Source organism: Paroedura picta, chromosome 4 (assembly GCF_049243985.1).
Source record: "Paroedura picta isolate Pp20150507F chromosome 4, Ppicta_v3.0, whole genome shotgun sequence".
In the NCBI taxonomy this organism is placed as follows: Eukaryota; Metazoa; Chordata; class Lepidosauria; order Squamata; family Gekkonidae; genus Paroedura; species Paroedura picta.
Genome location: NC_135372.1, coordinates 82,205,843 through 82,218,597, shown reverse-complemented (window position 1 = coordinate 82,218,597; position 12,755 = coordinate 82,205,843). Strand labels below are relative to the sequence as shown.

The window sequence follows — 12,755 nt, the reverse complement described above, 5'->3', positions numbered from 1 at the left end:
AACTCACCTGGATGCAGCTGCTTCAAGAGATCATCTGTGAGGGCTGTCGCTGTCCTGTGGCCAGGTTGGAAGCTGGACTTGAATGCATCAAGAGCTGATGTTTTGTCCAAAAAGCTCTGGAACTATTCCCTGACTGCATGATCAACTTCGATTCAGAAGTTTTATTAAATTACTGGAATCAACCTATTTGTAATGAAGAATAGAGAAATTTCACTATAATAGTATGCTCATTGTGTGTTTTTGATTATTACTAACATATGATTTTAAAGCATAATGAAATCTAACTAACTAATGTGCATTATATGAACTTTGACTATAATTAAAGAGTGTGTTAATTATGTTTTATTCCTGTATAATCTGTTACTATAAACTTCTAAGAATAGATTGTCATCAGGATATTTGGTCTATATGGAAATTTTCATATGAACAACAGTGCATCCTGCTAACAGGAGTAACAGATGAACTCTGGCCATAATGAAACTCCTTGCTTTGACTGTATCCATTTCATCCTTGTATTCTACATGGACTACCTTTGAGACAACTAAAAAACCCTATTTAGTCAGAATTTGCTGATGCAGATAGAAGCTAGGAGATCTGGCCACATTACTGAGATTATGAAACATCTACATTGGATGCCAAATCTGCTTTCAAATTTAATTCAGAGTGCTTTTAACCTTGAAAATTCTGTAGTGTAGTGCTTAATATTGAATCTGGGAATTCCAAGTTTGATTCCCAACACTACAATGGAAGCTTGTTGGGTGATCTTGGGCCTGTCACACACACTCAGCCTAACCTACCTCACAGGGTTATTACTAGGGTAAAATGGACTGAAGAACATTTGAAGCCACTTCAGGTTCCCTTGGTGAGAAAGTCAAGGTAACAAATCAGCTACACAAATTAAGTAAATAAATAATGCCCTGGAGCTTGCATACTGGTTGGATTGTCTCTCCGGTATATGTTGAGTGCTATGCTTGTCGCAATAGGGTGGCAGTCTGAAAACTGAATGAGGTTAGGAAAGCTTCAGCTCACACTCGGGCTTTTGCATTAGCAGCCTCAGCCCTTTGGACTCAGAAAAGTATGTCAAGTTCAGGAAAAAATAAGGTTGAATTATTTAAAGGGAACTTTGGAAATTGAACTGATGATTGACTGAATTGATTGTTGGTATTAATATTTATGATTCTGTCTATATATCTGGAAATTTTTGAGTGTTTGTCAGAAAAATATATAAATGTAAACAGACAGTGTGGGGAAAATTTAGATGTTATGGTTGATTAGTACAAATTTTTATCTAGTATCATAGGACTAAGAATTGTTATTTTTCTTGTCATGGGTAGTTTTTCTACTAAGTTTACATTTGAAATTAATTGAGGCTTTGATATAATAAAAAGGTGCTTAACATTCATTGCACTTATGTTCTTAAATATTTTGGTTTCAAATTTTGTAGAAACTACTTCAGTACTGAGGGTGCTTGAGTGTTGTGTGAAGAAATGTATCTTCAGGGTTACAGAGCAATGATATGCAGTGGCTCAGGAGCCACATGAGATTCATCTGAACACCATTCCCAATGGCATTCACTCCATGTTCCACAAAAATTGGCAATTTCTTCAGGAATCAGAATTTCATAATTACTGTGGTCCCAAGATAAAAACTACAGCTTGATAGCCACAGAAGTCTGAGGGATAAATGTAGGCTAAGCTGCCAATGAAACTCTTTGTATATTTTGGAAAACTCTTCTTGGGGTATATGAAAAACTTTGTTTTTGTATGAATTATCAATTGAGAAAAGTCATATTGACAGAAATCGTCTTGATGACTTGTTGTGAACTCTTCAAGCAGTAAATTGAAGGATAAGACTTTGAACAACAACTCTTGCAGAAATGGTTTATTATACTTTAAGCCATTATTTGCATAGGCATTTCTTTTAGTGTTTAAATATCTGTGTGCAACCCCTTTTTTCTTATTAATGCCAAGTTAAATACCAAGGATGTGGAGATATAGGGGTTCTTTGTACAAGGCTGGCTCAACATATGCAGCTGATTGGGGCATATCACTGTTGAATGCAATCCCGTAAAACAAAACTTGCAAGAATAAAACATAGCATGAAGAGAGGTTGTAACTACCCTGTTTCCTGGAATGCTGGAGTTCACTTTGAAGGAAAATTTTAATGTAACATCCAGCCTAACAGCATTCTGGATAACTTGGAAGTTGGCACACTGCTGTGTGCTATAACTCTGACTTTCTCCATCCCAAAGGACTGGCTAAGAGTCCGCAACCCTACATACTCAGAGGTAATGTGGTAATTAAAGTGGTTATATTGGACTTACTGTGTTTGAGATTGTCTACAGGCTATACAGTGGCCATGTAGGTCTTTTGTTTGATAGAAAGGGCAAATTTGGTTCTCCATAATCTTTAGAGTGACTACCACTGTTACAGAGCATCTGTTGATGTAAATTAAATAGGTATTATAGAAGCAGGCTGCATTTTCCCATGACTGGAAGAATTACAGTTGGCATATTTTAAAAAATATTTCAGAAGTAGTTCTCTTTGTTGGAAGAAAGGAATGTTCCAAAGATAACTAACAAGCATATTAGCTTGTCTTGGAATAGATAATTAAGAAGGAGATCAAAGAGCGGTAGATAATGCTAATAATTTATATTACTCTGTTGTTTCCCTGTTATTGCAACTGTTGTCTTAAAGAATGTAAGAAACAAAAATCCTGATATTACATAATCTTCTACCTAAAAATACAATGATCATAGCTGTAATGTTCAAATCTCCAGGAGGCTTAATGGATTGTATCCAACAACATAGTTATGAAGATTAAAGGCTTGTTAAATTTTCTTAAGAGAGGGTGGTGATTTCTGCCAATTCTCCTTCCTGTTGTAGCTTGCTGAGCCCCCTGAAATTTTGCTTCATGGGATTCAGATTCTCAGGAATAGCATAGGGGGCAAAGTGGGGCTCTGCTGTGGGAAGGAGGAATCAGCAGAAATCTCTGCCCCTTATTAGAAAACGTGATTTTAAGTCTTCAGAATGTGTGGTTGGATATAGACTGCTGTGTTTGGCTAAGAGCAGTGTGTCCTCCTGGCACAAGAGCCCCTTGTGTCAACTAGAATGCACCTTGCACGGACAAAGCTCAGTTAAGTGAAGTGTTGTGTGGCAACCCACATCAGGAGACTTTCAAGTAATGTATTTGGCAATTCTATTTGTATTACTTTGTGTATGCTAACCAAAAGGTCCACAAACAATATTTATTACTATATTCTTTTCAGCTATTTGATGAAAAGCTTCAGCACTGCAAAGATGATGAACAAAGAAAAGCAAGTATACTTAATCTGCTGCTTCTTTTCTGTTGAAATTTATTTTATTTATTTAAAAATTTGTTTCAGTCATTAAATTTATTTATTTTGTTTAGATATTTGTTTCAGTCAAGCATGTTTCATTGTAGATGTTAAGTTACTTGAATGGAAAACAACTCTAGCAGTTCTCAGTTGCTTCTTCGCAGTGAAATGTAGTTAAAAACAGTAATGAAACAAAGCTTGGAGAGCACTACAAAGACATTAAAAGGCTCTTGTCTTTTTAAAACATAGAAGTAGGGCAGTTTAAATGACTTGTATTGTACCCTTCTTTCATGAGCTGCTCCAACAGTGTGCCATTTTCACAATGTATCTCAAGTGTAATGAAAACATACACTTAACCGCCCCTCAACTGATTCTTTCATCTTCCACATATAGTTTTGTCACTAAAAAAACAAAGCCCTACTTGTATAATTTTTTTGCAGATGGAGAATAATTATATCACAGTTACCAGGTGGCATTAAATAACATGGTATTTCCTGCCTAAGAAACAACTTTAGATCAGAAGCATGTTGACTTATGTAAATTTCAATAGAGACTTGGTTATTTTTAGGAGTAGTTTGCAGCACTGATGCGAAATCTGTTACAAGTTTGGCTGAAGTTATAAATGTTGGTTTCAATAAGCAGTTTTTGACTTTGTTCACAGTAGAATAATTAGCTGGTGTATGGTACTTTAGAGCAGTGGTCCCCAACCTTTTTTCGGCTGGGGACCGACAGGGCAATTGCACAATCTTGCCAAAGGTATGCAGTCTTGTTCTTGTTTGCTTTCCAGTCTCAGTATAGATGAACAGAATAATGTTTAAGGGATGACTTGTTTTCTTCCTAATTTGTTGTGGTGTGCAATATTTTAAAGGTTTCTTGTTCCCAGACAGGCAAAAGAGAATTGGGTTGTCCTTGCTTGCTTTTACATTGTGTTTGTAACACACATTTCCTGTGGGGTTTCTTGAAGAGTTGTTTTTTTTTAGGGAAGTCACTACTGCCACATTTTTTAACAATCCAACTGGAATAGCAAGATCTACAAATGCATCTTGTGGAAGTAAAGTTGTTTTTTAGGAGGGGGATTACTGAAAATCATGACATCACTTCTGTTTTCCAATTTGAATCAATGGAAAGCTGACAACTTCTAAATGGATATATTTCCAGTGGAGATTCTTGTATTTTCCTACACGTAAGCTCAGAATATTTGCACATACAAGATCGGGATTTACAAACATAAGATCAGAAATAAAAAGGTAATGTGACTGTAGATGCATATTTTCAGTATTAGATATCTGTAGAGAGACCTGTGGGGCACTTTTAGCTAACATTTCTTTCTAGTTCTTTAAATAATTTTAAAATCATATTTGACCTATCAGAGCCTCTTGAATCCATCATACTTCTGAACTTGTGTTTTCAGACAAGATAGAAATAATGCTGCCTGGTAAGGGTGATATTCTAGGGAGACTGAATCTATCAGTTCTAGATGAGAAGCAAGTTAAGATTTTTTTGGGTGGGGGTGGGACTCATGGACCCTGCCTTGCTGTTTGAAAAACATTGTCCAGGAGCACCTTCTATCAGTTGCATCTAGTTCACCAACTTTCTCATTAGAATCAGCTAATCTGGCCCTGCTGATCCATGCTTCTGTATCCTCCTATATATATATATATATATATATATATATATATATATATATATATATATATATATATATATATATATATATATATATATATATATATATATATATATATATATATATATATATATATATATATATATATATATATATATATATATATATATACAAGTTTTTTTATTTTCATAAAGATAGAAATATAGGATGCAATACAAGTTATTAGTACAAAGAACAGTAAAATATAAAATATAATCATCATTTGAAAATGTACGACCCCACATTAACTACACAATGATATAAACTTTTGCCCCAAACTGAGTCTAAGAGCCATCCACATTTCCACTACATTAAAAAAAGGCCTATTTAGATATACAAAAGAGAAGTTGTTAATAATCAACCTACTTGAGAGATCATAGACCTCACGTTAACTGCTTGATACAATCTTAGAGCTATCCTGACAGATATTTCTAGGTTTAAGTTAGATGCTTAACATTAAACATTTCTTGTAAAACAGTATGAGTTTTAGCCCTGTATCAATACTCTAAAAGAAAGCAGGCCTTTGCCATAAAAATGTACAAAAAAAAATTACAAGAGGATTTCATAGCTTCTCCTTATCCTTAATACAAATACATCTACAACACAATTTATACTTGACCCATTCTAAGAGCCCTCCTGACAGGTATATTTTCAAATTTAAGTTGAGAGCTTAACATTAAACGTTTTCTACAGATCAGTGTGAGCTTTGGCCCTATAAGAATACACTAATAAAGAAAAAATAAAAAATAAGGGGGGAAAACCCCGTTTTATATTTCCAACACTAACGATTATATTACCTATATGCCTACAAAAGAAAAGAGACAAGAGAGAAAAAAACACTGCTTCCCCTTTTTCATAAAAATAGAAATATAGAATACAGTATATGTTATTAATACAGAGAATAGTAAGTTTCCAGGGTTAGATTAAATGCTTAACATTAAACATAGAACAATATGAGCTTTCGGTCTTCTCAAGGGGGTCTCATCTCGAGGCTTGCTACATCTTGTCGTTCCCGTAGACTTATATTCTGTCCCATTGGCCTTTGGCGTAGAAAGTGCAGTTGTACTCTTTCCTGCAGAATATGCATCGATAAATCTTGAGGCCGTTGCACCTCCTGGACTCCAGTATCAATACAATTTTTTTCCCAAAGAGCTCCTTTAAATCGGTTACTTTCACTACAGATCCATATATCTTTTGATTGATTTTTGTACACTGTTGCTTTGAGATGGCTGTAGGTCTTTTTAAAAAGGGTTTCCTTATCTGGGTTGCAGAACTCTGACATCCCCTTTTCCGTCTCCAGAATTTCAGATTTCTCTTCTACTGTTGGTTTTCCACCTTGTTTAGAGCTGTTATCAGCCACTGTTATTGATCCATCATTCCTGTTGGAGACTTCTTCCTTGCCATCTTGGATCTCCTTGAAGATATTTTTGACCAATCCTTCTGTAAATGCTTTAAAATCTTGGGTTTGTTTCTCTATTAGATGAGCCAATCTTTTTAACATAGACATGTTTTTGACTTAAAAGACAACAGCAGCCTCAAACAATTTTACAAGTGGCCAGTAGAGGTCCTCTGTTTTATCCTCTAACGCAGCGGTCCCCAACCTGCGGGCCGCGGCCCGGTGCCGGGCCGCGAAGGCCATGGCGCAGGGCCGCGGCTCCCTCTCCCCGCCCCCCCCCCGCAGTAAAAAACTTCCCAGGCCGCAAGCTTGCGGCCCGGGAAGCTTCTTACTGCGGGAGGGCGGGGAGAGGGAATCAGGGCCGGGTTGTGCGGGCGCAGCCCGATGCGCGGGCGTGGCCCGTGTGGGCGTGGCCCACGGGTACGGCCCGATGAGCGGGCGTGGCCCGATGAGCGGGCGCGGCCCGATGCCCTGCCGGTCCCCAGCCTCAGAAAGGTTGGGGACCACTGCTCTAACATTCCGGCACAGGCAATGTGACGTATTGAAGTCAGTAAGTCGATATTCTTGTTCTGGAACAGAGTTCTCGTGAGATCTTCCCATTCACAGCTCTTATCTCTTATCTCCGAAAACCAAAACAATTGCAATAAGAGCTTTTGCCAATTAATTTGAGTTGATTTGAGTCCTTCTTCTGCTTAGTTAGGAGAATTAGCCTGCCTCATAACAAGGTGGCTTCGGGCAGAGCAGAGTAAAAGGAGGGGGGAAACAAAGGGCTTTGATGCAGGAAGAGAGACGGAGAAAAAAACCCCGAGAGATACTTGCAGTAAATGATGTTTTGGAACTCAGCCGATGTCCTCCCCTCAGTTCACAACGTTCATTTGTAGTAAATCGTCGTGTAGGGTTGAACATGCTTCTGTATCCTCTTGATGATTTGATTACTGCAACATGATGTACGGCTGCTCTCAACGACAACCCAGAAAATACAACTGATCCAGAATGCAGTAACCTGACTATACCTAGGGGCTAACCACCAGGAACATACGTTGGCCATTTTGAAACAGCAACATTGGCTGCTAGTCTGCTTCCAAGTTTAATTCAAGGTTCTGGTTATGACCTTTAAAGTCCTTCACAACCTTGGACCCACATATTTTGAAGGACTGTATCTTTCGACATGACTCTGTCCGATGACAGTGGTCATCAGGAAGCCATCTGTTAACTAACCCACCACTTTGGGCTCTGGCATTGACCAGTGCCCAAGCTTTTCCCATTGTGTCTCCTGGTCTGTGGAATGGTCTCTGTAGAGGTAAGGCCTCTCCCTCCCTCCTCCCACCCGAGTTCAGGAGATGTTGCAAGGCCTGCCTGTTTGCCTGAATTTCTGTGGGAGTCTGAATTAGTAGGCATCTTTTAAGAGGGGGAATGGAGAGAGATTTAGGGGTAGTTATTTTAGCTTTTAAACATAAAATGTTTTTAAGTACTATTATAAGCCAACTTTGAACTGTAACAAAAGGCATGATACAGATATTTAAATAAATAAATATTGATCAGCCTGTGTCACTTCAAAGGTACAAATACAGTGTAGGTAAGAAAAACATGGAATTAGTTCTTTATTGTAGACAGGTGTATGTTGAGAAAAGTGGTGTGGGCAGGGGGGAAACAAACTTGCCTACACAGCTAGCAAAACATGCTTTGCAGAAAGTCTGCTTCTAATATTGTTGAACAATAACTTTTTGCTAGGTGTTCCGTATTAACAGCTTCCAGGTGATCAGAATCAGTATATAATTAGGCTAACTCAGTCATCCATTTTGATAATACAGCTCGCGGTTCGCTTGGCATCTTAATAGGAATTCTTGAAACTGGGATGGAAAAGACTGATGCCTGAGATCTGAAAGCATTTCTGCCAATTAAAATACACACCACTTAAGTTAGCTGATCTTAGAATTGATCTGATTCAACATAATGAAGTTTCATATTCTTGTTCAAAATTGCTTGTTCTATTCTGCTTTAGATCAACAGCTTTCAAAAATCTGTTTAAATACTACCAAGTCTAATTCTTGCATTGTCAGTAATTTTTGTGGGTTTTCCCCTTGCAGAAAATTGAAAACCTCAAAGAAACAACCAATGTAAGTGTGCTTAACTACTGTGCATTTTAAAGTATTTAACTCATGGACTGTTTTGTGTTAAAAGTTTTGTTTTAATAGCAGTCGACTATGAATAGTCTGATGAAAGGGTGCCAATATAAAAAGCCCCAAATGACTTGGTAGCAAATGTGGATGCCATGCTTCTTTATTACACTTTCTGCATGGAGAAAGGTGGTGGTAAAGAATAGACTGGAACTATCACTAGTACCAGGGATCATTCTCCCATTGGTGCAGACTAAAGTATCTGCATTTCTGAGGAAGGTGAGCCAAATGGCAGATTGTGAGGATATCTCTGAGAAGTTGGTTCTCTTCTTGTTCATGACAATATATAAATTAAGTGAAATTTTATATAGAAATTATGAAAAACTGGAGCAAAGTTAGGTTAGGGTAAAATATTAGCTTTTTGTTTTGAGGCTGACAATCAACATGTCACATTTATTCATATGCTACAACACTTGTCATAGCTTTAATGTTTTGAGAAACTGAGGAATTTAGGATTGGGTTCTGTGGAAGAAAGAACTAGAAGTGGGAAGACCTGGGGGGGAAATGAAAGAACTTATACACATTTACTATTGTTGTTGTTGTTGCTTCTTTTGATTTTTTTTCCAGCGGAAAAAATCAGAAAACGGGGGGGGGGGGAGCTTATGAAATACTTTTTCATTCATTGTGTGTGAAATACTTTTTATGTCAAGGTTTTACTCATCTTAAAACTGCCCGTGGCGCCGCCACGGACTATATAAATCGCTAAGCAGTGGTGGGGAGGAGTTAGGGCGGGCTGTGTCCGGGATAAAAACTCGGAGGAGCGAATCAGGAGCCGCGAAGCGGCTCCTGATTTGCTCCTCCGAGTGTCAATCCTGGACCAAGGAGGCGCGCCTCCCCTCCCCAAGCGCGCCTCCCCATTGCCTACTTGGCCGCCATTGCCTCCACTGCCTTGCCTCCATTGCCTTCCCACCACGACCACGCTGCTCCGCCGCCGGCCATCCCCTTCCCAGCCCGCCCCCAAGCCCCAGCGCCCGACTTGCTGCTCGTGAAACGCCAGGACAGCAGGCTTGCGAGCGGCAGGACACCGACGATGCGGCGGCCAACTGAAACACCCGGCCCAGACTTGCTGCCCACACTTCGTCCCCACATGGTTCGCAGCCGGGAAAGGAGCAAGGCTGCCGCGTCAAAGACGCAGCGGCCCTGCTCCTTTCCCGGCTGCGAACCATCGCCCTTCTCTACCTGTCCACACTCCCCCCAGCCCTGCTGCCGCGGTGGCGACAAGGCCCGACGAGGCCCTTCTGCGACCTTCCCACCCCCACCACGACCATGCTGCTCCGCTGCCGGCCGTCCCCTTCCCAGCCCGCCCCCAAGCCCCAGCGCCCGACTTGCCGCTCCAGCGCCTGACTTGCCGCTCGCGAAACGCCAGCACAGCAGGCTTGCGAGCGGCAGGACACTGACGATGCGGCCGACAACCGAGACACCGCCGTCAAGCGCCTCCGCCCCCAGCTCAGAGCCTGCCCCGGCGACCTCGCTAACGCGCCACCGGACATGACCGCCCTCCGCTGCGGCTGCGGCCTCCATCTTTCCGCCGCCGCCGCCCGCCCACGAAGATGGCCGGCCGACGCCAGCCCCGCCCCCACCGCGCCCTCCGCAGCCGCGAGGTAAGACCCTCTCAAGCCCGGCCCCGCTGAAGCCTACCGGCATCGGGAGCCCAACATTCTTCTGCAGCCCCATCCACACCCTCGCCTGCCTCTCACAGCCGCTCCAAGCCGTCCCCACCCACTCTGCAAACTTTCCCTCTCGCCGTGGGGGGGGGACTTCTAGCGCCCATTTTATTAATGGCATAAAATGGGCTTTAAATCTAGTTTAAAATAACATGATAAGGTTTGAAGACTTTTTCTGATGTTTGTTCCTGGTGGAACCAGCTCCCTGAAGAGATCGGCCCTGCCTGAACTTCCACAATTCCACAAGGCTTTTGCAAAAGGGAGCTCTTCCACCAGGCATTCACTTGAGGCTGACTGACTCAAAGCATCTACAGCAGTGGTCCCCAACCTTTTTATCACCGGGGACCACTCAACGCCTTTTACTGAGGCCCGGTGTGGGGGGGTAATGACACCCGAAGTGTGTTGTAAAGGGCCGGGGGGGATGAAGTAAAGGGCCGGGGGGGGGGAGAAGGCGTCCTTCGGGGCCCACCTCCAATTAGTCGAAGGACCACATGTGATCCGCAGCCCACAGGTTGGGGATCACTAATCTACAGGTCTCTCCCCCCCCCCTTTGACTGAGAGGTCAAACCTACCTAGGGATTGTCAGTGTTATTGTTTTGTTGAAATGCTGTTCTAGTTGATATGTTATATCATGATGGTTATCCGTTATACTGTTATATGTTTTACAAAGTTTTATGTAAACCACCCAGAGCCGTATGGAAAGGGGTTATAAAAATCTAAATAAATAAAGAGTAAAAGTTTGTAATGAGAACTTCTTTCATTTTTTTTAAATGTAAAATGGACTACAGCATTAAACAGTTCCTTAGTTCTGTAATAATGCACACTTTCAGCAATATGTATGTTGCCAAAATTATTTAATCAATAATGTAAAGAATTTAATTATTTATAATGGAGTTCATTGGTTTTAATGTGATTAACTTAATTTCTAAATATATATGCTGGTAGCTGTCTGTACTGTGAACATGGGAAAGTTGCCATCTGAATAATACACTGGGCTTCTAGCTTCCATTTTATTTTTCCTGTCTCTCAGATAGTAAAAATTAAGATACATGTGTTAAGATAGCAAGATGCAGTAGTTTGGAACTTTTTCTGTATTGAGAATATTTGTTTATACTGTTTATATTTATACTGTTGCATTTCATCAATAAACCAAAAATACTTTTATTTTCTAAGTTCTAAATTATGCACTTGCACTGTTAAAGCAGTAAAATGTTTCAGCTTGTTACACAAAGAAATACAGCATATGTTTCAGATTTCCTCAAAATTTCTAAATTTTGTATTATTAAAATGCAAACCCCCAAAGGCTGAAAAATTAATCTGGTTCCCATAGGTTTGATTTGGCATCTAGAATCAAGTATGTTTTGACAGGCCCAAGATTTGTCCACATTTCAAATTTCCTGCACAATTCTGTTCCATATGAAGTTTATTATTTATTAATTGGATTTATATACTGCCACTTTTATTATTATTATTATTATTATTATTATTATTATTATTATTATTATTATTATTATTATTATGCGATTTATTCCCCGCCACTCCCTTGCGGCTCGTGGCGGGTTACAACATCTTAAAACCCATTAAAAGTCCATTAAAACAATAATTACAATTTTAACATTACTAACTAACTCACTAACATGGCAAGATCGGCTAATCAACTTCCCCCCTCCCACTACTGGCGGGTGGAGAGGGGGTCTTGATGGTTCCTAGTCCCAAATCCCGGGGGGGGGGCATAGCTGTCAGCCTTGGCCTCAACCATAAACCTGGCGGAAGAGCTCCGTTTTGCAGGCCCTGCGGAACGATGGAAGGGCCTGCAGGGCCCGCAGCTCTCCTGGGAGCTCATTCCACCAGGCAGGGGCCAGGACCGAAAAGGCCCAGATAGAGGCCAGGCGTGCTTCCCTAGGGCCGGGAATGACCAACAGATTTTCACCCGCAGAACGCCAGGCCCTGCGGGGGGCATAGGGCGATAGGCGGTCCCTCAGGTATGTGGGTCCCAACTCGCGTAAAGCCTTGAAGGTTAGAACCAAAACCTTGAACCAGATCCGGGCAGCAATTGGCAACCAGTGCAGCTGCCTCAGCACTGGCTGAATGTGGGCCCTCCAAGGTGTATCAGTGAGGACCCTAGCAGCTGCGTTTTGCACTAGCTGAAGTTTCTGGATCAAGTACGAGGGAAGGCCCACGTAGAGTGAGTTACAGAAATCTATTCTGGAGGTGACCGTTGCATGGATCACTGTGGCTAAGTGTTCGGGGGACAGGCAGGGCGCTAGTAGTCGGGCCTGGCGCAGGTGGAAAAATGCCTGGCCCGCTACTTTTTTGACCTGCGCCTCCAAGGTCAGGGAGGCGTCAATGACCACACCCAGATTCCTGGCCTGGGACGCGATGGTAAGTTGCTTCCCTCCCAGGGTGGGTAAGCGCGCTTCCTGGTCCCGCCCCCTATGTCCCAGCCACAGGACCTCCATCTGGGAGGGGTTGAGTTTCAGGTGACTCTGCCCGTAACCATTCTGTCACCGCTTCC

The 12,755-nt window shown here is 41.4% G+C and overlaps 1 protein-coding gene across 5 annotated transcripts in view; it reads left to right on the top strand.

The window, feature by feature from the left end:
- Positions 1–12,755, top strand: part of OSBPL9 (oxysterol binding protein like 9) — a 96,409-nt gene that overhangs the window by 49,010 nt on the left and 34,644 nt on the right. For all 5 annotated transcript variants that reach the window (XM_077333767.1, XM_077333766.1, XM_077333768.1 and 2 more), the window contains 2 exons: positions 3,269–3,316; positions 8,487–8,516. In XM_077333767.1, coding sequence (XP_077189882.1) covers positions 3,269–3,316; positions 8,487–8,516 — 78 coding nt within the window. The remainder of the gene's footprint in view (positions 1–3,268; positions 3,317–8,486; positions 8,517–12,755) is intronic.